The sequence below is a fragment of the Molothrus aeneus genome, chromosome 7 (assembly GCF_037042795.1).
Source record: "Molothrus aeneus isolate 106 chromosome 7, BPBGC_Maene_1.0, whole genome shotgun sequence".
Lineage (NCBI taxonomy): Eukaryota > Metazoa > Chordata > Aves > Passeriformes > Icteridae > Molothrus > Molothrus aeneus.
The window spans coordinates 12,695,038-12,722,517 of NC_089652.1; the positions used below are offsets into that span (position 1 = coordinate 12,695,038).

Consider the following 27,480-nt stretch of genomic DNA (forward strand, 5'->3'; position numbering starts at 1 on the left):
AACTTCTATAACCTTTTCAGGTCACCTTGTAATGGAAGAGAGTGGAGCTGACCATGATATTGCTATGGAAGGATCTAATGATTTGTTCATAGGCAGCTGTAATGCTACAGGAGAGTCAGAAACAAATGATCAGATTTTTCAGGTGAGGTTTGAATGCTTTGTCCTTGTAGATGCTTCCTTTGCATCCACTCTGATGAGTTTAAAATATGCTATTTCATCAATGCAGGATTTTCTTGCCCTTAGAGTAAGACATGGTGTCTTTTAAGAATGTGCATCCTTCTGTTGGATTTCTGTGCCATTCAGTTTAGAACTGATGAATATCCAGATGTTACCTGTAATGACAACCTTCAGTCATGTCCTGCTAAGGTGCTGAAGAAATGCATGTTTTATTTTGTTAACTCTTTAAAAAAGAATGCTTTATGACATGTGTTGGAGTAGGAGAGGTTCAGAACAGGTGAAAATGAGGTAGCATTGCTTAGTGACCAAATGTGACAAATAAAGAGTCCAGGGACACAGGACACCTGTGTATGTATTGAGGGAGAGGAGTCTTTCATGTATTTTTTATTAGATATTGCCAGATCTTCTTATTTGGGGGAAATTTCTGTGCATGAATCCTCTTCTGCAGAATGTTTTTCTGACATGAAATGTCATTCAGGTAGCGATTTATTTGTGTGCTTATTGTCTCTGCACAATGGCTTTAACACAACAGGTGCCACTTGTTTGGTGCTGCTTTTCTGGTGTAGTTCACCGTAGATAGTTTCACACAGAAGATTTATACCTGCAGAACTTTTGATGGGGCTATTTAGATCAAATCTGACTTTAGATAAAATTTAGAAACACTTTTCCTCATTCTTTGATTTGTAGTGTATTAATTTTTGTTGCAAAAACATCAGAGTTGTTTGTGCAGTTGCTGCAAGAGATAGAACAGATTGCAGCCCTTCTTGCATTAGCCAAATGACACCTTGACATGTTATTGTCACAAGGACTGCCTATTTTTCCATTATTTTTACATGCTTAATATTTGTGTTGCCAGAGTTTCAACAAGACAAGTATTTGTGCCTATGCTCTTTAATTTAATGAAAATGGCATGTACTCTAAGACTTTGGTTCTACAAACTTGATGAAGATAACACTCTATTTTTTAAAGATTTTGAAACTCTGATTCTTGACCTTATGCTGTACAATTCCTGGCCTTGAATTGGAGGTTCTGTTGCTTATGTTTCTTCTATGGTAAAGACTTTTGAAAATGTGTCGAGATTTTTTCTTCATAGCTAAATGCATGTATGGAAAGGCCAAGTGGAATAGTATCTAGGATTTCTTCTGAAGTCAAATCAAGTTGGTGAATATTTTACAGTTTTGTTTTTGGTATAAGTCTTCTCAGTTTCTGGGCAGACTTTAGTTGTTTTAAAGTGATACATGGTTTTGGGGAACAGATTTTGAGCAAAAGGGATTTTCTTTTGTCTTAGTAGAGAGACTGTTCTAGGAAGCAGGAATGAGAATAATTTTCAGCATGGAAGTAGAAAACAAAAGTAGAACTGGTAGTGTTAGCCTCTTGATCCAGAAGGACAAGAGCTCCTCTGAGTATACACTATAGCACACTGGTTTTAAATGTTCTTTTCTCTTTCTTGTTTTGTTTTTTTTTTTTTTTTCTTCTTCTTCTTAGAAGTTGCTGCTCAAAGTACATTTTACTGTTTTTCCTCTGTGAAAGCAACTAACGTGCATGGATTCCAGGGATCTATTGTTTGGCCAGAGCGACTCTCCCCCAGCCCTGCCCATCACAGTCCCCCTCTCGGGCAGTCCTCCCCAGGCACGGTCCCGCTCTGCCGAGGAATTGCATGGGGCAGAGCAGCCCAGGCAGCCCCTGTGTGAGCTGCAGCCCCTGGGAGGGCCCAGTGCACCCATGGTGAGTGTGTCTGCAGGCAGGCCTGGGGCTGTGTTCACACAGCAGGGAGCTCGCTGAAGAACTCTCTTATTGCTGGTTTGTTGTAGCAACAGCTGATTCAGACTTTATATCTAGCAACAAGGTGGAACTTTTCAGGGCTACAGTTCACGGTCCATTTGCCTACCTTCTTCAGGTAGGCAAATCCTGTCTGCAGCCATTACTAATTTTAAACTGATGTCTTTTGTCAGTATCGAGCCTGGATGCTGCAGTGTGACAAGATCTTGTTTTTCTACTGCTGCTGCTTTCTCTATATCCCCTGGATAAATCTCTGGTTTTTTGGGGGAATCAGAACATTAGCAGTAAGCTAAGTCATTATGTTTCACCTTTTCCCAGCCCTCAATTAATTTTCTTAAAATGTTGCTTCATAATTTGTAACACTTATTTTGTAAAAAAGGTAACTCTCTCACCCAGAGTCCTGTGTAATTATGTCCTGTGTAAATATACCATGAGGAGTTGTTCAAGCTTTTCAGAATACCAGATGATTTAATTTGTGTTGGTTTTTTTAAGCCCTGGGACTTTTCTTCTCTCTGCTTTTGCATGAAATGCTGCCCATAGAGGTCAGTTTCTTAGAAGTAAAGCTCACAATTTTTATGTTACTATTAGTTCTGCTAGTCCATGAATGGAGTTACAGTGAATCCAACTATGAATGGCTTTCAGGTGTTTGTGTGTAATAATAGAGTTGTCAGTTTCAAATAAATGTGTAATTCATTGTAGAATCAGGTAAAGTACTGGTTTTGTTTTTGTTTTGTTTTTTTTTTCTTTAATTAAAGGCCTATTTTAAAAGGGGAAAGTCATTTTAAGAAGTTGACAATCAAGAGACAGTTTTCTTATTACGTAAAGTCAAGTAAATATACAGTCCCTAACTCTAAGCAAAATATTTCCTGTTCTGGTAAAAATCAAACCCAGTCATGCTACATGATCACCATACAAACTGGAGCCATTCATCCCTCTGTGTGACTGCCTTACAGATGATTGTTGCCAGCCAGTCAGAAAATGGGCAGGTGCTGCATGTCATTCCTTCTGCCCAGCCAGGAGTGACCCAAGTGATTATTCCTCCAGGTCAGCTTCTGGATGTGACCAGCACACAGGGTGAGTTTAACCTGTGGGACTTGAGGGTTTGTGCTCCTGTGACTAAGCTCATCCTTCATGCTCTTTTTTAAGCACCTCGTTTCCTTTCCTTAGTTATAAGCAAAATGCACCCTGAACCTGCTTTCTGATTGTGAATCTGGTGCCTCCCACACCACATTTTCTGTTGGGCAAAAACATAATGAAAGCTTATGAGAGCTACTATGCTCCCTTTCTGAAGGGTACATTATGGGTAGATTGACATATCAAGCACAGAGTTGTTTCTTGCTTTATTTAGCTTTTATAAGGATATTTGTGCCAGCAGCTGTACTATTGGCTTCAAATTTTCAGTATTTGTTTACTTCATTGCGAGTGAAGTAGTTAATTCCTGTAGCGCAGACAGGCCAGAAGAACATTAAATCTTCTGTTCCAGACATCACTGGTGATGATGCATCTTCTGAGAAGCCAGGAATGAATCATTTAGGTAGAAATTCAGTTCCCAGGCAAGGAAAATAAGATGTAACTTTCCATTCATTGGGATGTGTTAGTTGTCACATTTTAAGCATGTGCTGAGATACACTGGAAGCCAAATTTTCAGGTTTTCTCTAGAAAATGGACATACTGAAATCTGAAAGCATTGATTATTGATCTGCAATCCTTGCTGGATGGCGAAACACTGTGTACTAAGTTGCTTTCACAGAGTGAGACTGAGAATGAGGTGGTCACATTTTGTTAAACTCTCAAATTTTTTTAAACTGTTTTTTCCTTCTCTCTATAAAGTTCTCAAGATTTGAGCACTGGTTAAGTGTTCCAGTGGAATGATAGCTTAGAATAAGAATAGAGTCCTGGTGCTGGGTGGTTAGAAGAAAGATTTGGGATTCAAGTAGTGATGTAGCTCTTTTCACTTAGGGTTGCAATATGTTTTCCTGACCTTGCATTGAAAGACTTGTTACTCCCCTAATGCTCAACCTTCCCTCTCTCTCCAGCTCTTTCAGGGGTAAAACCAGGTTTGATTACAGCAGTCTTTCTCTACTTTGAAGCTGACTGGGAGCCTTTAGTTACAAAATAATTGCTGCTACTCTTTGTAAGCACTAAGTTGAAATACTAAATAGTAGTTTTGCATTTCCATTTTTCATTCAACATGAGGCTCAGTGTTGTAGTATTTGAATACATGTTCTACAACAGTGCTACAGGTGTCATTTGTGGGGGTTTTTTGTTTGTTTGTTTTTCCTAGAGACTGACTGTGTAAAAGACTTTGTAGTGATCTGGTCTTTAAAAGACAGTTGGGAAGACTTGCCAGCAGTTTAGTGTGGAGGTAAAAGAGAAAGGAGAGTCGCCTGTCAGCTCCTGAGTTTCACCTGTCTGCACATGGTGGTAATGCACAGAATGGTGCAGACGTCAGAGTAGCCTGTAGTGTCTTAAGGGCACATCTCTGCAGGAGGAACCAGTGCTTTGAGCCAGAGTGGTGTTAATCCAAGTGCACACTTAGGAATCTTCTTATGGAGCTTTGTGTGGATCCATTTCTGTACTGTGTCAATAGCTTACCACTCTCTCTGGATGAGGGAAAGAAGCTTTCATAACTGAAGGGCAAAAATCCCTTGTCTAAAGAGACCTCATGTGTTTATGTTGAGACCAAAATATTGAACATCTCCTTTCACAGTTTTCCATTATTATGTTTTTGTTTAACTGTACACACAGGCTTCAATCTAAAAGCAATTTTTGGCTTGTGGATTGCTCCCCATTACCAAGAAAGGCTAAAACATTTGTTCTAACAGCATGTCAGATTCAATTACAAGAGGCCTGTATTTCTTGTTTAAGTGTTCTTTTCTAAGTACAAAGCAGTATCATTACCTCATTTTTTCTTGTTTTAAAAGCAACCAGTATCTGACTTGCAGCTGAACAAAATACTTGTGCAATCCTATATGGATTCCTGAAAGCAGAGTAATTTGCAAATTGCTCTGATTATTTGCCTTGTTGTGGAAGGATTCATAAGCAGTAGCACAATTACCAAAGTCCTTAAATATTAGCAGCCTTATCAAGTATATCTTCACATGTGTGCCAGGAGTTTGAGCACTGATTCACAACTACTAGACTACTTTATCATCTATAAAACTTCTTTGCTACATCAAAAGGCTTGCTTTAACAGTGCACAAAGTTTGATCATAGCTTGTTTTTCCCCGTTCTACACTCAGTTATTAACCAGGAAGCTGCTTTTTTTTTTGGTAAAGATATTGCAGAAGAGAAGTGTGGTGATGGGAACCTGCAGACTGTGGTGGTGGCTTCCATAGCAGACAGTGCAAGCAGTTACATTCTACATCCACAGGCATCTCTCACTGTATCAAAAAAAACAACCACCAGGTAGGTCAGGGGTTAAAGGATGAGCAATCACTCTGATCCACTGTTAGCGCTGCCTTTTTTTCTTGCAGTTTGTTTTTGCAATGGTTATCATAAAATTACCATGGAAAAGAGGTTATGAACACACAGTGTACTGAATGTTTGGAGGACTTGAATGTAGAAACCAGTGGGTTTTTTAAATACTTTTATTCACTGTAAATTATTTTAACAATGAAATAGAATATGAAAATGAAAACCACAGGTTTTTAAGGCATGTTGATACAATGTCCATAGTTTGATCATATGCTCTAGGGTTATACATAATACACTGATTTGATCTTACCTGTAGTTTAGATTAAGTTGTTGCTTTTCTGAATGTCTGTATAGACTTCTATTATTTTTTTTCAGGGCAGTGGAAGATTCTTTTCCCATCCCTCTTCAGCCACTGCCACTAAATACGCCTGCATGGGCACGCCGTCTCAGGAACTGTGAGGTGGGCCACAAAGAATTCTGACTTAATGTTTTATCATCTACCTCTCAGACAGTGTTCCTGTTCCTTGAAAGGAATAATATATTGCTGTAGAAGCGTTCAAGCTTCTTGCTCTATAGCACTGGTACTGCTAGCACAGTTAAACACATAAAATGCTGTGAAATCCCTCTCTATCTGGAGAATTTTAGAATAACTGACTATCAACTGCTCCTGAAGTAAAAGAAGTGCTGCTGAAAACCTGATACCTTGTAGTGCTGGGAAGAGTCATTGTGTGCCATGTTAGGGTTTGCTGTTGAAGAACAGTGCAAACTTTGCTGACTTCTGCAACTGTTCATGTGGTTTGTGTTATCACATGGAAATCAAAATCCATGTGATTGGCCAGTGTCAAGTCTGAGACTTAATGCACCCTAATATCAATATTTCACTAAGGATTCCTATTTTAGATATTATTGCTGATTTTTATTTCTTGTCACAGCAAGTTAGGCTGCTTGTGCTTGTTTCCTCTTTTGTTAAAAAATACTGTGCCTTTGTGTTCTGTGGTTGCTTTTGACTTAAACAGAACTCTTCCTTTTTTGCATATTGTTAAATGTTTGCAGACCTGTCCTGATGACTAGGATGCTATCAGCAGCTAGAATGCATCATAAGTCCCTTAACAGGAAGGGAGGGGAGGTGGGAAGTTTCTTGAGAGATCAGCTACCCCTTCCTCCTGCTGCCAGACTCTTCCTGACAGATGTTTATTTTACTTTCTCTTAATACTTTTTAAAAGGAGAGCTTATACTCCATAGCTGCCTAATCTCTTCAGATATCTCTACCATTTTTTTTCTATTGACTTGGCCACTGATAACTAGAAGTTGCAGTTTGAGGGACCTAGAAATTGAATTTCTTTCTGTATCTGCTTAGAAACAATTTCAACATTAAATATATTCATCTATTCCTTTTGTATTATGTCATTTATTTAATACAGGTGGTACTGTCCACTCTTATGTCCACATAAATGTTAAGAAGTCAGAAAATTCTTAGCATGAATTCTTCCATGATGGAGATACCATTTTTATAGAATCAGTTCCTTAAATCAGTTGGCCAGTTAGTTCATAAAGTTCACTGTGTTTTTAGCACTATGTGGTAGATTCTTTCCTGTATGTGGCTTATCTGAATTATTTATTATTGGTATCATAGCATCAGAGGACTTAGGATCTGCTTTGTCTCTCTCTTACAAGAAATTTCACCTGCTGTGTTTAAAATTCACAGTGACATGTATAGAAAAGTTCTTAAAGAAAAGGAAATAGAAATAGTGTCTATTTGAATATGTTCTGAGGACACAAACATCTCCCTCTGCTGTTCAACAGAACTGTTGGCTGTATGCATTAATCCTCCCTGATCCACCAGAGAGTGCTGGGATGTATTGTGCCTTTTTTTGGGCACAGACTAGAGACACTGGGATTTTGAGATGTCAGTTATCTTTCAGATGTCAAAATGTTTTGTTACTAGTAACAGAATTGAAGGATCTTACTGAAATTTGGAGATCCAGTTTGGCGAGATGCTGATAAATATGTCAGCTCACAACTCCACTCTTTGAGTTGTCTGCCGGAATTGAAACAAGCTTAAAACAGCATTGCAGTCTCTGTGACTCACACAAGGTGAAGCCGCTGCATTGCAAAGGCCAGTGGCTCCTTTGGCAGTTGGGACTGTGGGCCAACACAGAGCAGGAAAAGCCTTGAAATGTTCACCTTACACTTGCTGTGTCTGGACTGCAAAGTGCCTCTGGTACCCTGCTGCTGTGAGTTTCCTCAAGGAAAGCTGCAGTCTTGGTTTGTGTACTTTAGGGTTAGCTTTTATGTACTTTGCTGAGGCAAGGCCAGGGGAGAAAGAAGCAATCACTCAATTTTTTGGCTTGAACCGTGGAGTTAAAGGGCTGAAGAGCATGTGATTACTTCAAGGTAATTACATTGTTGCAGAGTTAATTTAAACAGTTTCTTTTAATAACTTTTATTTAGTTTTCAGTGGTCTGATCAGAATGCATTTCCTGCATGTATCAGCCTACTGAAATAAAATTTAATTTTAAACTGCATTAATTAACTATACAAAATTTAGTTAATTTATTTGTCTGAAGAAGTTAGTCTTGTTTGTCCATTTTTTTGCTATTTGTCGAGCCTGTAGAAAGCAGGGATCTTACATGCTGTATGGTTTTCTTCTTGTCCTCCTCCTCCTCTTCCACCAGTTTAGGGAAAATGATCTAACTCGGGCAGAAGCCAGAATAGGAGAGAGTACCTTAACTGTTTTTGCTACTTTTCTGGCACAGTGGTTTGTCAGTGTTCTCATCTCTCTAGAATAAAGTCAGTGACCTATTTTTAGTGACAGGTATAAGGTATGGAAAAAAAACCCAGCTGGTTTTGCAGCATTTATTATGTGCAATGGTGCTGTAATCCCTCTTCTGAAAGGCAACATCCCAGACTTCTGGAAAGAAAGAAGTTCTGGTACTTCTCAGGCTGCTTTGCTTCTCCTGAATTTTTCAGATCAAGTTTTGTTCAGAAGTATTGTTTATAACTTCTAGCTAAACAATTGCCACTGTCTCTTGCTCCCACAGCCGTGTGAGTGCAGCCTGTGCAGACGTGGTCAGCTGCTGCAGCTGTGCCTGCAGAGCAGTGACTCTGAGGTGTGAGCAGCTTGTGTCCCAGTGCCTCACACCCAGTGCACACACAACCCTCCATGTCTGCCCTTGCACCAGCAGCAGCACTGTGCTGGCCCAGTTCATTCACAAGATCTTCATTGGTTCATTGGTGACTTTAGGTCTTGCTAACCACAGACATTCTGTTTTTCTTAGATAAGCGTGAGGCAGGTTTTAAGCAGTTGTTGCTAAGGTATCTGTTGATAACCTTGGAGAGACACTGTTGCTCTTTTGCTGTCAGTATTATTTAAACACCTAGCTGTTCTGTCAGCGAAGGTGGCAAAACAAATCTTTCAGACCTTAGTACTCATTCACCATGTGTTTGTCCCACAGTTACACTTTAAGACTGAGCTGGCAAACTACTCTGGCTGTTACAGCTGCTTGGCCAGCCTGACCCTCAGCTGCATATGAACACAAGCAAGTGTTGCATTCTGAGTTTGGATGAAAAGTTCTTCTCTGTTCCAGTAATTTTGTTGCTTGTTGGCTGTGGCCTTTGCAGACCAGCATCGAACCAACTGCGATAGAAATGAGTAGCTGGAGTAGGAACTACTGAGTAGCTGGATAACTTCTTTGAGTCAAGTTAGGTGCAATTTTTGTGGAGTTGCCCTGACATTAGCAGAGTTAATGAAACCATCATCGGTTTGCACATGGCAAATCTAGTATAGTAAGTTTCTGTGTAATGCTGAGAATCAAGAGTGCCTCGAAAGTTGGGAGGGATGTTGTGTAAGACATTAATTTCAGAGTTACTGCACTAAGTAGGTGAGACAGTTACTGGTGGAATGGGCAGGTGCAGCGTGTGTTGCAGTAGATGCAGAGACAATTATTAGTGATTCAGAGCTTCTCTATGGCAGTCAAGTGAAAAACTTCATCTAATACTAATTTGTCTAGTCAGTGACTGCAACAGAAGTGTGTGTTGGTGGTAAACTGCGGGAGTGAAGTTGTCCTCTGGAAATCAGAGTTGACAGTGACTGTAACCTTTTCAGGGGCTCTTGGTGTTCTCAGGGTCTTGAATGACTGACAAACTCCTGACCTCAGTGGGGATTGCTCTTCTGTTAGATCCCATGATAAATCTCTTTATGAGGATACTACTGTGGGGACAAAAAACATGGAGTGCCAAAAATCTGGGCCTATGTTCTCACCTGCCGGAGTCCCTGAGTGCTTTCAGGTGTAGTGTGAGCAGTCAGCTGGGTGAATAATGCTGTCATTTCCCGTCCTTTCCACGCAGAGAATTGGGGACTCGTACCGCGGCTATTGCGTGAGCGAGGCAGAGTTAGAGAGCGTCCTGGCGCTCCACAAGCAGCAGACACAGAGCGTGTGGGGCACGCGCCAGTCTCCGAGCCCCGCCAAACCCGCCACACGCTTGATGTGGAAATCCCAGTATGTCCCATATGATGGGATCCCCTTTGTCAATGCAGGTAACTAACTTTTGTTTTAATAAATACTTGCAAAATTTCAACATCAGCTCCCAGCTGGCCACAAAGAAAAATCTTTATGTTGCTCCCTAATTCTAATAAGATCAAGACACAAACATAAAAAAGGGAACAGCTTGCACACTGCTGTGAGAGTCTGAAGGAGCTTGTTTCCTTTTTTATGTTTTGCTGTGATTATTTCCTTTTGTCCTTTAGAGATTAGCTAAGTACCATTTCATTAGGGTTCTTGTGATGAGGTCTTTAGGGAGAGGTCTCATTTGCTGTATTAGGACCTGAAAGTTCTTGTAAGGGTAAGAGCTTGTTCGATTATTCTTGTCTAACTTGAAGATCTTTAGAATTGTTGCACAGGAGTCAATAAACTATTTAAATTGCAAACATTAAAGTAATAAATAAATTTGAAACACCAAACAAACAAGTGAGATCAACATCAACAGACCTCAGCAGAGAGACTTTTGGCATTTGGGGTTCTTTTTGAAATGTTCATGCAGACTTCACAGCTTGATAATTACATATTTAGCTCATGCAGTACATATATGAAATTGCCAAGAGTGTAATTTGGATATAAACTGGACGGGCTTTACTTGCTACATAGAGAACATGAGTGACAGGAATGTAAGTTATGTTTGGGGTTTTTTCTTCTTTTTTTCCCTGAAAGTTACTGAAAAAGGGAAATGTTAGCACCAGTTTTAAAGTTTCAGCCATAAACTGTGAGATTAAAGAAAACTAAGAATAAAATCAAAGCAACTTACCCTTTTTTTTTCCCCAACATGCATATGAGACATCTTTAGTTTCATCTAGATCATTTGGTATCATATGGAAACACATTATGTTGCTTTTTTATAATACTTCAGAAGTTTCTGGGTATATCACTTGTGGCATAGGCAGCTCCTTGCCTGCAAACTTGAATACACAAAGTATAAATAAAAGATAACTAAACATGATGTGGAAGAAATTTGGAAGATGCTCCTTTCTTGATCACTTTAATGCTTGCTTGTCAATCCCTTTTTGTTAGAGGTCTGACTGGAAGAAGTCACTTAATTTGAGTTTAGAGCAAAGCAATATTTGTTTGAGCTTGTCTGGTTTTGTATGGGTGTGCTGTGCTGAAACTGTTATTTAGCAGTTAAGATTTCTTAACTGCAAGGCTGAGCTTTTATGGGACAGCAGGGTCTGAAGTGTTGATTTAAGCCAAGAGGCTGGAAATGTCTGCTGACCTTGTCTCATGGTTTGACCCCAGCTGGAAATCACTACAGAGCCACTCACTCATTCCCCCAGTGGGATGGGGAGAGAATTGAAAAGGTAAAATTGAGAAAACTCATGGGCTGAGATAGGAGCTGTTTAAAAGGTAAAGGAAAATCCACGCACACAGGCAAAGCAAAATAAGGAATTCACTCACAACTTCCCATCCCCAGGACAGCATTTATAATGGTTACTTGGGAAGACAAACACTAACTTTGAATGCTCCCCCTTCCCCCTGCTTCCCTACATGCTGCACATGATGCCATATGACATGGAATATGACTTTGGTCATTTTGGGTCAGCTGTCCCAGCTGTATCCTGTCCCAGTTTCTTGTGTCCCTCAGCCTCCTCATTGGTGGGATGGGGTGGGGTGAGAGGCAGAAAAGACCTTGACTCTGTGTAAGCCCTGCTCTGCAGTAACTAAACACCCCTGTGTTATCAGCACTGTTTCCAGCACAAATCCAAAACACAGCTTCACACTGGCTGCTGTGAAGAAAGTTAACTCTATCCCATCCAAAACCATCACACCTTTGATTTCAACAGGGGATTTTCTCTGTTGTTTTGGGTGTTCTGCTTTTTATGTTTATTACCAGTATTGTGCTCCTTTGGTAGCTTACAAGACTTCTGACTTGTAAAGTATTGGTGCTCACCAGGGCAAAGTCCAATATTTTGCCCTCACATATGTTAAGGAGAGCTGTGAGGTGTAATAAGTTTGAGAAATGGTTTAAAGTGCTCTGTGTTCTTACATGCTGAGAGAGAAGCATTTGCATTGTATTTGCTTACTATACCTGAGGGTTCTGCCTTCTGAAGAGTGTGATGGCAAGCAGAAATGACTGCTTCAGAACCCTCATCTCTTCTGTAGTTAGTATTTTCCTGTAATGAATTAAGTGGTTGCTTGAACAGAGCGCATTGCTTTCTGTTTCCAGGAAGCAGAGCCATTGTAATGGAGTGCCAATATGGGCCAAGGAGGAAAGGATTTCAGCCCAAAAAAGCTGGTGAGCAGGAAAGCACCTCTAGCCAGCTCTACAAAGCCACTTGTCCAGCAAGGTAAGAATTATATATAAAGCTGTAAGAGTGACTGAGCATTCTAGGAAAGCATTCTTTCTGTGAGCCATGACAGAGCACTGGTTTGGGATGGTAGCTGATACTCACAGTAGCTCTTTTGCTTTATTTCCTTGATAATTTGAGGTTGATACTCATTTAGAAGTAAGGAGGAAATGCTGTCCTGTCTGACTGAATAAGGCTGAAATTTGATAGGTTCTCTGAATGCAAAGTAGCAGTACATCACTCTATGAAGTACATTATCTACCTGAGCATTCACAAGTTATTGTGGTAATTCTTTTTGCTTCTTAAACTTTGTCATGTTATTTGTTGTTTCTTCTTCAGGCTTTTAATTGCACTGATATCAGTCAATCATCCTAATTTAGCACGTGTCCTGTGTGCTGAAGGAGTTACAGTTCTTCTTGTTCACTGGGGATTTTCTCCTTCTTCAACACTAATGGTTTTTTTCCTCACCCTTGAGCATTCTCCTGGGTGCTTGTTCAGTTTTTACTGAGCTAAGAGCGTGCTTGATGATAGTTGCAGCTAGGTCTGTATGTGCTTAATTCTGCATGGCTGGGTGAACTGCAGCCTGTTCACAATTGGTGTTGTGCTTTTACTATAGTGAGGGACAAGGGCTTTTGTTGAGGAGTAAAATCACTCTGGCTGAGTGGCTTCCAGACCAGACCAGAAGTGTGTCTGTCTGCATCCATATCTATTAATGTAGCCTTAAGAATTTTGCAGTTCTTTTAGAGGCTTCTCACACCTGACATCACTCTGCTTGATTTTTTTCTATATTAATGCCTGATATAAAGTAAGTGGAATTTTTGCCTTTCCCTTCCCAAGGACAAAGTATACTGATGGAGAATTTTTTTTATTCCTCCTTGGAAGGATCTATATTAAAAAGGTCCAAAAGTTTCCAGAATACAGGGTTCCTACTGACCCTAAAATTGACAAGAAAATCATAAGAATGGAGCAGGAGAAAGCATTCAACATGCTGAAGAAGAACTTGATAGATGCTGGTGGTGTCCTCAGGTGAAACTTCCACTTTTTTCTTTATTTTCACAGATGAAGCAGAAAAGAGCAGTATTTTACTTGATTTTTTTTTTTTAGTCACTTGTTAATAGTAAAAAAATCTACAATGTCAGTAAGACTTCTGTGGCAGTGAAGTATTAATTTGGTAAATGTGTTAAGCACTAAGCTATGGAACTTCAGCAGGTGTTTTGATATTGCAGGGTATTAGTAGAAATAGTTGTGTTGTTTTAGAGTTGATCTCGTTTGTTTTGCATTGAAAGGTGTGAGAGGGCCCCAAGTTCTGCAAGACGTCATCTTGCTCAGGGGCTGTAAAAACTTGTCACACTGACTAGGTTGTTGGTAGTCCTCAGACTCTTCCCCCCAAGACACTGATTTATTGCTTTTGTTTGAGAATTGTGTGTATAACCTCTCTCCTTCTTGCTAGGTGGTATGTACAGTTACCTACTCAGCAAGCCCACCAATATCATGAGATGGAAACTTCCTGCCTCCCTCCATCACCATCCCATCTTTCTATGTCTTCTCCTGAGGAGGAGGAGGAGGTCATTAGGGATGAGAACAGTACTCTGCCTTCTCGACTTCATCCTCAAGTGGCAGACAAGATCCGAGAACTGGTGTCTCAGGGAGTAGAGCAGGTCTATGCAGTGAGGAAGCAGCTAAGGTACAGAACTGTGTGCAGTGCTCAGTCCATAGTGCTATATCTACTTTTGTATTTGATTAATTTGCTTTGCAGCTAAAGAGCAATGCTGGTGCATTACTAAATCTAATTTCCAGATGTCATAAGTCTGTTTTTCCCAGCTTTTGATATCTTTTCATATCATTGTAGATAGCCTCCTGTAAGAGCTGCTGTACTCTTTAAAGTTCCTTGAATAAATGGGGGTTTTAAATTCCAAATTCTGTAGCCAATGCACAAAGAACTGTCTCAGTAGATCATCTAGCTTTTGTCTTGTCATTGCAACAAGGGAAGGGAGAAGGTAGCAGGGTCTCTTAACAGCAGGAAGTAGTGGAATATGTATAAGTATGGTAATAAATGTCCTTTAACATATGACAGAAAGTATGTGGAAAGAGAATTGTTCACACCTGATGAAGTGCCAGAAAGACATAACCTGTCCTTCTTCCCCACTGTGAATGACATCAAGAATCACATTCATGAAGTGCAGAAGTCCCTCAGGAATGGAGAGATGGTGTATAATTCAGAAAGTATCCCAGCAACGGTATGTTGGCCTTTGTGTATCTTTTTGATTTTTGGAGTTAAATACTGGAAATCTTCATTTTTACCACTTAGCTGTATTTCATCCAAAATTTTCTGTGACTTTATATTTCCAGCAGCAATATTGTCAGTGGAATCTGTGGCTGAGTAAGACTGGATTAAATGTGAATAAAATCTTCTGACCTTATTCAGTATTTATCTTGTCAGCAGTAGATTGCTGTTAGTTGGTTGACAAATTACACAATATTAGCACTTCTTGATGACTGCGTGAACTGGAAGCCATTGATGTAGAAAAATTGACATGTGGCATAAAATTTTATTCATGGCTTTGTCACTGTCTATGTTTTGAAGAAGTTACTACTACTTTAGAGTAGCTGAAAAGATGGGGATGAAGTGTGTCTCAGGTGCTGTCTAAATTAGGACTTAATAAACATTTTGAATATGTTAATAGTAATAAATGCACTTTATAGTAAGTGCAGTGAGGTTGGAGTTGAATCTTCTGAATGCTCAGTAACTCTTAAATCTTGTTCCTTAATTTTCTTCCATGTATTGAGTAATAAAGGGTAGACAGTGATCCTAGTTTTCCCAGTTATGAGACTAAATGCTAAGAAATGGCTGATTTAAAATGAGCTTTGACAAACAGTACTGGTAAATCATGCTGTGTCATCAGTGTTTTCCCTCTCCCTACACTGGTGTAGCCCAGGTGAGTGACTGTGCTTGTTAGCCAAATGGTTTGACTATTCTATATTTTAAATTCTATTAAACTGTTATTAAACTGTTTAAATTCTATTAAACTGTTATGAGCAGATAAAGCAGATAATCTTCCTGATACAAAGTGCATGTTTAAAAATCTTCTACAGTACTTTTTTTTTTTTTGTGAATCAAGAGGTCCTAAAATGCATAATTATAAAGAAATAAGAAAATGTAGTTTTAGACACTGTTTTCTTATCAGTCCTGTATTGAGCCTGTGTTCTTGTAGACAAGCTTGCACCCTTTCTGAGAGCTGAGTTCTTTTTCCTTTCAGCTGCAGTGGACCACAGACAGTGGGAATGTCCTCGCAGAAACAGTGACGGTTGCGTTTGCCTCGGCACCTTCAGATGGTAGGACTGCATGTATAACCTGTGTCTCCAAATGTCTTTTATTAGCTGTGTCACCCAAGTTCATTTTCCTTCCAAGGAGGTTGCTCTTATGTCCTGTCACTCAGGTGAACTAAGAAGGATATTTTACCATAACTTTTTTGGTTTACTTCTTTTTTTTTTTTTATTTGACTGCATGTGTGGAAAAATAGGTGTAGTCATGATGGTGTTGGCAGAAGTATTAAAATTATAAATTTGGCTTTTATTTAGCATCTTCAAGCAAACAAAAAATGTAGTGAACTTTTATATGAACTATATACATATTTGTTTTCATTTCAACATATTTGTATGTATACATATATGTCTTAATATACGTATTTATTTTAATTTCAACTTGTGCCAAATGGAGACAACTGTACACTTAAGAAATCAGGCAGTAACAGAACTTGTTTGTGCAGAACTCCCTAACTCCATGTGATACAATTTTCTTTGTGGCAAGTAGAGATTTGAACTATTACCTTTTTTCCCAGGGGTGTCACTGTAGAATCCCCCCTAGGGAGAGAGCTGCTATCTCTTCTTGCATGTGAACATTCACGTATGCATATGGGGTCTCTGTATAATATTCAAAAGAGTCTAAATATTTGAAGTACTTGTGTTCAAGAAGATTTATAGGTTTGTATGTGTCTTCTGGTCAGTTGTGATTGTTAAGAGTCTGCAGATCATTATATATGTTGAAAAATCTACCTCCACTCAGACTGCTGGAAATTTTTCCTGTGATTTTCTGATAGAAAATGTTTTGCAATTGACTATTTTCAATTTTTTTGCATTCACCAGACTAATCTGCATTCACATGGCAAGTTCTTCTGTTACCTCCATAACAGTGGAACTGAGAAATAAGAAGCTAAGCACTGTCTGCCTGTGTCTGCATAAAGCTTAACCAAAATGTTCTGGGTGGCTCAAACAGGAAATGGAATGATCTCATGAGAAGTTTTCTTGCAGGAATTGTTATAAACGAATCTCAGTTTTTGCAAAGCTTCAGGAAATTAAGTGCATCATTCTTGCATTAAATAAGAATTTTGAGGATATTATATAATCTGTAGGCTGAAAGACCTTCAGATAAATGGACTTTAGATGATATTGCATAGAAGTTATGCTAATTTCACAAAGATGGGAAGGGAGTGGTGAGACATGGAAAATTTCCTGTGTAGATTTTTATTTTGAAAGAAATCCCTTTCTTTTGATACCTCTGTTTTTTTTTAAGCCCTTACTCAGGTATAGATATTGTCAAATTATTTGCTACTTTGCTAGAAATGTTTCAGCTTTTATGTTATGACTACAAACTCAAAGCACAGTATAGGGTGCAATTACTTTGCTCTCAAGAAGAGATTTATTGGTGCCTCTGGTTTTTGCTCTGTACAGATACATACAAATTTCCTGCAGTATTGTCTTTTTGTCATACCCAGTCTTCTTTCTTTAGCATCCAAGTTCTGCAAAGAGAACAGCATATATATATGTATATATCTGTATTGAGATTGAAGGGAGTTTGTTTGGTTCACAGGGGAGGCTTTTATTAGACAGGAAGAAGAGATTTGTCATAACTGTCTGCTTCCTCACTTTGGCACCACAGGGAGCTCAGGAGTGGAGTCAGTCATCACCAAAGCAGAATCCAGCCAGAGCGGGGAGTCCTTGATACCAGAAACAGCTCAGCTGCTGTCTTCACTCTCCTCACTTCAGCCCAAGATATTTGCACAGCTTCAGGTACAGTCAGGTCATTTACAGAACATCAAATGTGCTGTGCTGGAGGCAAGCTGAGAACAGCACATGCCCCCTCTCAGTGGATCCCAAACGTAGCTGGGTAACACAGACTTGGAAGTAGCTGTCAGCTCTTCCTCTGGTTGCTCTTGCATGTCACATTTAGCATATAGCTGTGGTGCAAGGGATCCCACTACCATCTTTTGACACTTTGAAGTTAGGGTCTCTTGTGAAGGCAAAACCAAGAGGATAAAAGCAGTGGGTTTCTACCTCAAACCAAGTACCTGTTCATTTTGCACACGGTACAGTCATCTCATAATGAAAAAGCTGCAAAACTGCAGGGAGATAAGACAGTCTTGTTTATTCCTTTTAAATCCTTCTCCAGCCTCTTAAGAAAATATCTTAAAATCCTGAAACTGCTCCTAGCTCAGAGCTGTAAACTTGAAGGTTGAAAGGCTGGAGAGGGAGGGATAAGAATGTCATGCTAAAAGAGCTTCTTCAAAAGCTCATCTCCCTTCAAAGCTGGCTCTCTTATCTCTCTTCCTTAACTACTTTGAAAATCTGCCTTCATATTTCCTGAACCCCAATGAAATGTGTGATCTTTTCCCTAGAAATACAGTCTGTAGAAAGATTCCATTCTGCTTGCTGTTTCTTCTCTTTCTGAGGACAGCCTGACTCCATCTCATATCATTTTATTTAAAGCAGTGTGCTTAGCTTATAGTACCCACCTCCTGTGGGAATGGGCAGTACTGGGGAATGACCTGAAACTGAACATCAATCCAAAATTAGAACTTTATGGTCTGAAGCAATCTTCTACATGCTGCTGGACTCCATTGTCCAAATTGTTTTCAAGTACATTTTGAGCCTAGAGTTGCTGGGATTGAGTGTTGAGAAGAGTTAATGAGTAGGAAGTCAGAAGCCACCTAGACAATACATGCTGTTAAATGCAAACTCCTTCTGCTGTAAATACTGCTAGGTTGATACTTCTGCCTTCTCTTCCACAGGGATTACAGCTGCAGTCAGCATTTACCTCAACAAACGGATCAACAGCCCTGCTAGCTGTAAATAACCATTCCCCTCCCAGCCCTGCAGCTCTCCTGGATTCCCTGGGGGGTGCAATAGGCAGCCATTCTCTAGCACTGGGTCAGGGGCACAGTCTGCAAGGCGCTGGCCTGACACAGGACAGTGCTGCTGTGCCTGCTTTTGGGACTCTGCCTGCCTCTGATCAGAGTCTGCTTGCCATGGGCCAGCTGGTACCAGCTGAAGGGGTGGATGACTCCAGAAGCCTGGAAGGAGGAGTGCAGCAGATTCTCTTGGGAGATATGCAGACTATCCCAGTACGGATTGTGGACAGCCAGCCAGCACTTAGTAAGTTGTCGTTTTCTCAACAATATGTCAATATTAGTATAGAGAAAATACAGTGGATTTTGTTCTGCGTGTCTTGAAGAAAGGAGACAAATGTGTTGATAGTGGGGAACTCCAAGGCAGACTTCTTTCAGACAATTCTAACTAGTTTTTTTATTTTTCTGTGGGAAAGGGGAAAGATGTTTTTTGTGAAAGGGATTTTATATCTCCAAACTTTTTTTTTTTTAATAAATTGGTTTAAATATTGTTACTTGAGGGGAGCCTTACTGGAGCAAGTTCATGTCATCTTGCAATGCTTTAGAGCAAGGTAGGTGACATAACTGGCTATCAAGCTAAAAAGCAGTAAACTTCATATATGCCTTAACTATTAGCTTGAGTTCCTGAAATATTTTTCTTTTAAATGCACTGTTATTGGGGCTGAAGCATTGTCAATGGAGTTTGAACTTCAGTGTTTGATTTTTGTTTTGTTTTTAAGCTGAAGAAAATACGGAGGGTGTTGTTACTTGTGTGAGCCAAGTTAAACAAGAACCAAGAGAGAAAGCATTGTCTATGGAAACAGATAAAATCAGAGACTGCCACAGTTCCTCACTGTAGTTCTTCACTTTCACCTGTGAAGCCTGGAAGGATTTTCAAATTGGAGAACTCTAAATGTCTTGGAAGGAAAGGCAGGTGCTCTCAAAGTACTGCCATTCTTTTTTAAGTTCTATATGACATTCAGAATAAGCATATTTTAGAGTACTTCTGACAGAAAGCTGTTTTGGTTGGACTGATGGGGCTCACTGCCAACTCCAGGTCATTCCGTTGCCCCGTGGAACACCACCTCTCTCTTCTGTTTCAAGTTTTGAGTAATTTGGATTCTATCCAAATGGCCCATTTTGTTCATTGTTTCTGAAGGTCTTCCACAATTTAATTCCTTAGCTTTAGAATGTGGATCACAATGCTGGGTTCACATTTTCTGTTTGAGACCCTTGACTTTTATTGTACTACAGAGACCATAGAATCTGTCAGCTCCAAGATCACAGAATCCAACAGCAAAGTGGATCAGTATGGCAATGGTTTTGTGACAAAAGGAAGGTCCAGGATGCTAAACTTCGAAGTGATAAAGGACATGGATGCTTAAGAAAATGCAACTTTGACCTGATCATAATGTTAACGGTGTGAAGATCAAGGAGAGGAGAAAGGTGAGGTTTCCAAGTGAATGTAAGGTTGTATGATAAAGAAAAGTGTGTGAATTGTAACAGTGAATGTTTTTGACTTGACACCTTTGTACTTAAGTTCTGGCTTTATAATGAGGTTCATTGATGCATGCAGCCTTCCTTTGCAGTGGTATTGTAATTGCAGTTGGTCATAACAACTAAATGTAGGAGTCTCATGGAAAATGATGGATGCTGCCATTTCAGCTTATCTACCTCTTGCTTTGTGCACTTGAAGCTATCAGCTCAGACAAATGTGATTTAAGCTGCTGTTGTTTGGTATGTAGGGCTTGTGGATACATTCCTAACAAAGAGAAGCCCAAGAAAAAAAAGGAAGCAATCAAAGCAATATGTCCAAGTATGCTGTCACCACAACATTCAGAAAATAAACTAATCTTTTTCAAAAGTGACATATTCTAAGACTTATGTGGTCCATACAATTAAAATAATTACCAGGAATCTTTAGGAAATCGAATGTGATAAAAATTAAAGTTTAGTAATATTTGAGGTAAAGCCATAGTAAGTGACAAGCACTGAGCTGTGTAATGTGTGACAGACATTTAGAAAAAAAATCACACCTACAAATAACTTGAAATCAATTTAAAGCTGTAAATGAAGTGAAACTGATAATAACATAGACATCAAGTTAAGCAATTGCATTGTTTGCTTCAGATGTTGAATTCCTAGAGCAACATTCAGAGTAGTTTCTATACAGGAATAGGAGCCTTTCTGTTATTAATTCCTGCTAAGTAGTTGAGAGCTTGATCATAAAATTGATCATAAAATAGGAGTTTTTTTCTGCATGCTGTGGAAGAATCCAGTGTGAGGACTTCTTTCTTTTTCAGACTTGACAACAAGCAAACAAATAACCCCAGGGAAATTTATTAGTTCATTTATGTAGAGAAGAAAGTGTTGTGAATATTATATGAACCAAAATATTAACATTTTAAAATTGTTACGTTACTTTACATTCAAGCATTCACAAACATCTTCTAAACAGTGGCAATTTAAAATTATTTTTTCATTTTATTTTGAGTATTTAAAGCTAAAACTTTCAAAAGCCTCACATTGAACTTGAGTTCCAAATGCCTTTATGTGCAAAATCTGTTAAATGCTATATCTTAACCTTAACATATATTAACATCTCTGAGGTTAACTAACATTATAAACATTATTTGTTTATAGCTAATGTTTCTGGGTTAGGTCCCATTAGAATTTTCCAACAGGATTACGCTCTTATTAAATAAGAGCCAGTATTTTATCATGCAAGTGCATTAAAAAAATCTCCATTTTTTTCAGAGCCTCTAATATTTATTATCTACACTGACTTGTTTTATAGTATGCTTTACTCATTCCTGGGTAGGAAAAATCCCACAAGATTCGCCTGTGGCATTTATTTATTTGGTTGAGGTTTTTAATCTTGCCTTATTTGTTTGTTGGTTGTTTTTCTGGTAGGTTGTTTTGGTAATTGTCAAAATATCTCCCAGATGGATGTTGTCTGCTGCAATGTCAGCTCTGGAGGACTCAGTCAGCAGTCCCCTTCTCTTTTCCAGCTCAAAATCTGCATACCAGAATGGGTACCTCCTTCCATGCTGCTGTGTTCAATAATCCCATCATGGCCAGCTTTTCTTTAAGTTTAAACTATTGCATTCCAACCTATATTCTCTTTCCCCTATATTGCTTTTTTTTTTTTTTGAGAATTTTTCCTCATTGTTGAAAATCCTTCTTTTCTAAAGAATAAATTACAGCTAAAGATTACCAGCAAGAGGTTATTTCAGTTTTAGTTATATTCAAAGCAGACAATACATTTGTGATTGGAGCAAAAGCTTAAGGAAAGTCAAGTTATATTTCCATCAGTTCTTGCTTAGTTCCCTCATTAACAGTTCTGGTTTTTGCACAGTTCTTTCCACCATGAGGTACAGTCTCCTCCTGTGCTGCACAGTATTTCTGATGGTATTTCTGGTTCTGACCTAGTGCTCACAGCTGAAGAAAACCATCTTGAATTGCAGGTTCTGAAATTAATTTTGTATTCTACCCTGATTTGCATGGTACTCTCAAAACAATAGAAGAAAAAGTTGGAAGAATTTTAAAGAAGCAATAAAGAATTAGTTGTTTTTAAAAGCTGGGGATTAGACTTGCAATTCTGTTATTATTCTGTTTATTGGAAAATTTATTTTAAATTATTCTTGAGTCAATACATTTTTGTCTTCAGTTTTCTTCATTTTCACAGAATTTCAGTTCTTTGTCTTCCAGATACATATTTCAGTTTATTACTGTCGCTTATTTTCATTTAATCATTCTTTTTCAAAGTGTGTTTTACACTTGTTTTGTGCGTGTTGCTGAAGGAGGAATATGAACTCACCCCCATGTCCAGTCTCTATATTTGATTTAATGCCTTTGTTCACTGATATCCACCTATATTTTACAGAGAAGACTGTTATGTATCTGAAAAAAATGAGAAGTAAATGCTGCCATGTTCAATGGTTAAAGTTGTTGAATTAGAGTACTCAAGGCTGATTTTTCAGAGTAATCTATGTAGCTTGATGCAAAGTACTTGGTTATTACTTTGTGTTGGAATTGCAGATGTTTACTTTTTTCTTGTGGTTGTTGTGTGCAAGCACTTATTTTGAAAATCTAGAATTCCTGACCTTCAACAGTACTGTAAATGAACAACTGATTCTCCAGTTATCCTTGGTTATCCTATCCACTTATCCTATCCAGTTATTGTTGTTGGTTGTCTGTAAAAGTGATTGGTTGCTTTACAAGAAGAGATGTGCTTCTGCATGTGCATGGAAAGATAAACTTTTGGTAAAATGTAGAGAAGGTGTAAAAAGGTACACATCTATAGCTCTCATTCAAGACCAGAGGCCTCTTGGATGGAAACCAATACTGGTAATGAGTGCTTTTTGTGGTACAAAATTTAGAGGCACAAATGTCTGTGTATATATGTGTATGTATATTTTTTTTAATAGTAACTTAATGTATAATATTCCTATTCAAATGTAAACTACTTGTTCTTTTAAAGTACTGGTCTACTTTGTGGCTATGGGGGCTCGTGGGGAGAAATGCAAGAGCTCTTTCAGTGCAGTGGATTTTAAGGATGATGGAGAACAAGTAAGACAGCTTCAGGGAGAAGCTTCAGGTGGAAGGACTTCTTCAGGTTCCTGAAAAGCAAGGATCCTGCTGGGAGGGCTGATAGGGGCTGTGCCTGAGGGGTTTTGGTGTTGAGAGCCCAAGGGCTCAATGCAGTTCCTGAGTCTATCCATATGCCAGTAGTGGATAGTGTGAGTTACTGGTAGGAATTTAAAGGTATGAAGAGAAGGGAAGCCTGCCCTGCCCTTAAAAACAGAAAAGTTGCTTAAGTTTTGGTCAGCACCAGAGGCCGATAAATGACTCCCCATAGCCTGAGGTGCCCATTCTTAGCTTCTGATATGAAGAAGAAACTCCTCTTGGAGCTTCAGCCCAGGGCTGTAGACTCTCTTTCTTTACCTGTTACCAAGGAAAACAAATCTTTTCTTTCCAACTGAATTAACCTGCTGCTTTTCTCATCCCACTGACTGCAGCTCAGTATCTGCCCAAATGTCTCTTTCTTCACACTTATTAAGGCTTCCACAGAAACCCCATGCCCTCAGGCCCTCCAATTCTCAGTGTTTCACTGTTGGACTGTTGAAGGAGCTGCTGAGTTCACTGCACAGGTAAACACTGGTGAGCTTTGCCCCATCAGTTTTTCTCCCTCCTTCCCCACAATCATAAGTACATATGTTCTTTTAAATTGCATTAAGGTTTTTTACTTGCCTGCTTAGGGAGTTATCATCATTACTGGGATGAGTATGAAGGAGCCTCATTTCACAGACCATTTACATTCACAGCAACTGAAAAGATTTGATAAAACAAGGAGGAAAGGATGCTTTCTGCCAGCTGTTAGGGCTGGCCTCTTTCATACCACTTGAATTCCTGTTTCTGGCTGTGGATAGTAGATGCCCGTTGTCTGTCTGTTGGCAAACGTGCAATTTTCTCCCTTAAGCCTATTCAAGCAGATAGGTTCTCAGATGTTTAGGTAGGAAGATTCTGTTCCATTAGGGATAGAAAGTGTGATACAGCTGAGGATGGTGGTAGGAAAGGTTACTTCTCTTTATGGGTCTCTGATAAGAAAATCATCTTTGATCTGCCTTGCCTTTCTGAACAAAGCTCTCATAGGAATAGACTTCAGAGCCTATCCCGTCAGTAACAATTATCTTCTCCCCAAAACCTCATTAATGAATGAAGCAAGCCTTGTGTAAAACAGGTGGTGTTAATTTTTTAGGTCAGAAGCTATCCAGCTGGCCTATCCAACAACAGCAGCTAAGGTATGATCCGGGAGGGAAAGGAGGGAAGAGCAAATAACAGGAGTGTGTGTGCATGTGTTTGGTTTTTTTTTCCAATATAAGCTCTTACATCTTAGTATCCCATTCCATTTCTGATGCACATGACAAATGAAATGTTTATTTTCTGAAGGGATTTGAAGTGTTTTCTGGAGAGTCTTCAAAGGAGTGATGATAAATAGTACTGCTGTATCATACAAACTATTGGTACATGTTTGTCAACTAGGACCCCGTCCTGTTCTTGTACAGAAGGGGTTTTAAAAGCATGGAAAGCTTTACAAGGAGTGTCCTCATCCTAAGGAGTCTTCCCTGGACAGGAAAATAGGAGCTGTGGGAGTAATTCTCATCAGTAGTCTGTTAGCCTCTGATAGATAGAAGACACCTTGCATGTATATGATAGCCACTCACACAAGTTACCTTTGGATAATTAGTGGTTTTAAAATACATATGTATACATAAATAGATGTATGTACCTCAAAATAAAATGGAGATATGACTATAGATGTTTGCACATAGTTCTTGAATACCATTTTAATTATTTTAATTATTTAATTATAAACCACTTATCTATGGTAAAATGATGGAGATATTTTAGGGCACACGTAGTCAGATCTTTAACTTGGGTAATTGGAATTCATGTTTTTACTACAACCATCCTTCACTCTCTGCAGCATGGCTCAGTTGGTCATTTGGCATGTACTGGCTTCTGTTAATGACATTCTGCCTGTTTAAACAAGAGCATGCTGTTCGAAGCAAATTAAATTTCTCACTCTTCCTGATCTTTTTTCTAACAGGGATTGATATGGCTCATCATGAAAATCTGTTTGTAGTATAGTGCTTTCACAAGAGTTGATTTCTGCGTCCTCACTAGGAAGGAACTAGAGGGCAAAAGCTTACATACTATTGGATCTGCCATTTGGACATTTGTCTAATTTGTCTGGATTTCTACAGCAGGACGGTGTCAATACAGCATAAACTGCCACTAAAATACTGTAAACATTTCAACACTCTCCCTTGGTCAAGTGTTGACAGTTCAGTGGCTCCAGGAAGGATCATAGGAATAGTTCTGCTCTTTGGAGAACAGTTTCTGTCTGTAGATAGTATTTAAAACATAATTGGGTGTGGTATTCAAATGGCAGTAGGAGAGCCAGAAACAGAGGTGTGTGTTGGCAGATCAGTAAGAGAGGGAGTTCAGTGCCAGTGTCCTTGTGCCAGACTGACATTCTCTGTGCTAGTCCTGAAAGCAGCCTGGACAAACAGTGATTGTCTCTGTGCTGACATAGCTGTTCTTTCTGCTTGCCCACTCGAGAAGTTCTTCAAGCCTTCAAGGAACAAGGAGAGCATGAAGGTGTGTAAGATCTTGTGAGAGGACCTGCAGGAATGAAACAGAGGAGATTAAAGTTTGATGATATGACTTCTATGTAATGCACTTTCTTTGGTAGGAGGAAGAAGATTATCCAATAGAGAATTAAAGTAAATCTTCCTTTTCAGAATATTAGTATTATTGCTGACTCTCTCTGGTCTGTCCAACAAAATGCCTAGTGTTTTGACAGATCTCAATGTTTTTATGAGTGTGTCCTAAAATGTTAATGAATACTCATTCATACATTGCCATCTTTGCATGTCATACTGAAACTGTAGGCCAGTGGCACCTCCTTGATCTTTTTATTGTCTCTGTGCATTTTATTAAAGTAAATGAAAGCTTGTTTTATAAAGAAACAGCAGAGAGCTTTTATCCAGAGTCCTTCCAGATAAACACTTTTTACAGAGTAAGCTTTAACTTAATAATGTTGTATTTTTCCTAAAATAACCAAAGCCTTTTCACTTTCTTTTTCTTTTTTATCCAGAACATGAAGCATTCCAAACTACCCCTCAAAACCACCATGCTCAGAGCCTGAAAGGTTTGGCACTTTTCTTCCCCTGTAGGTGATCTTCCATCTGTGCTGTGTTCAGTGTCTTGCATCTAATATCAGAATCCATAGTTAAGACCTGTCCCATCACATGAGGGCACTTTTTCATTTGCATGATCTACCTGGTCATGTGACACCATGTCAGTAACACTATCTGCAAACCACCTTTTGTTGATCGACATCCTAACTTCCTAAAGCATCCTAAAGCATCTAAGATCCTAAGATCTAACTTCCTAAGATCCTAAAGCATCTCTAACTTTGCACATCAGTTCTAGGTATGACAAATTTTCTTTGTGCATGGAATTTGCATTGGTTTGGTGATACCAGTGGTGTCAAAAATAGTCAAGTCTCATGAACTGAGAGCCTTCTGTTGTGAGTTTGATCTTAATCTGAGCTAGGGACAAATTCTGAGGCTATGCCCCTTTGTTCTGCAGTGCTTGTTGAGCAGAAGAAAAATCTTCCAGCTCCATCTCTTGAAGGATGGCTCATGGAATTCTGCTTTCCAGCTTAAGGGAAGATGAAGTCTCTGTGTATGAAAACTTGGTGGAAAATGCACAGAGAGTTGGGAGTGCCTAGAACAGTTACCCTCAAGTGTCCTTAATTTAGGAATAGGAGCTGGTAGAAGGAATAAACAACTAAAGAAAATAATGGTGAACATAGGCATTCTTGCTCTTTACATAGCATTGCCCTTACACAATACTTTTTCTTAAATATGTTCCTTGACAAACACTGGTCAGCAGTGAGAAGAAAACAAATCTCAATTTCTCCCCACAGCCAGCTTACAGTTTAACAGTGCTTCTGCAAATTAATCACAAGTTGGGCCTAAAAATCTATCATAGATCTAAGTTCAGTTTTGCTTTATCAGGTCACTGTTAAGTTTATGTAACTTTTTTGCATAGCTGTTTCTTTTAAAGCTAAAATTAAATGTGAGAGAGAACTGGAAATTTTGTTTCTAACAGAGAACACTTCAGTTGTCAGAAGTGTGCAGGTGTTTCCCCCTTGTCTTCCACTTTTATCTCTTAGTTCATTTGCTGTTTTCTCAGGATCACTTACCTCTGAGAGTACTCCAGATAACTGTCAAGAGAACAGAAGAGGAAGACAAGTTTGCAAAAAACTGCTTGCAGGAGATAGAAAGCTCTCAAAGTTACAGCTGAAGATTGCAATTTCTTGTGGCTGAAATGGCTCACTTTAGATGGTAAATGTTTTTTTAATATACTACTTTTTAATTGTTGACTTTTTTACTATTTATGCTCTGAGCTCACATCTAATAAAAGCTAGAATGGTAATTGTGTATTTTGCTTTTATCTTCAGTGTGCTGGTTATCTTCTGAATGCAAACTGGTCTGATAACTCCATGGTTTTGGCTGTTGACAAAGCTGTTAT

The 27,480-nt window shown here is 39.0% G+C and overlaps 1 protein-coding gene across 2 annotated transcripts; it reads left to right on the top strand.

The window, feature by feature from the left end:
• Positions 1–33: 33 nt before the first annotated feature.
• CARF (calcium responsive transcription factor) lies at positions 34–27,199 on the top strand. Of its 2 annotated transcripts, XM_066553608.1 has the most exons (17): positions 34–142; positions 1,663–1,902; positions 2,910–3,030; positions 5,235–5,364; positions 5,749–5,833; positions 9,721–9,910; positions 12,088–12,208; positions 13,091–13,234; positions 13,659–13,892; positions 14,283–14,445; positions 15,466–15,541; positions 17,145–17,275; positions 18,274–18,637; positions 19,110–19,815; positions 24,131–24,173; positions 26,036–26,089; positions 27,142–27,199. In XM_066553608.1, the coding sequence occupies exons 2-14, from the start codon at positions 1,720–1,722 to the stop codon at positions 19,226–19,228; spliced, it is 2,061 nt and encodes a 686-aa protein (XP_066409705.1). In that variant the 5' UTR covers positions 34–142; positions 1,663–1,719; the 3' UTR covers positions 19,229–19,815; positions 24,131–24,173; positions 26,036–26,089; positions 27,142–27,199. The 2 variants fall into 2 exon arrangements, with proteins under 2 accessions (XP_066409705.1, XP_066409704.1); XM_066553607.1 differs by lacking the exon at positions 24,131–24,173 and having other exon boundaries at positions 27,142–27,192.
• Positions 27,200–27,480: the final 281 nt, after the last annotated feature.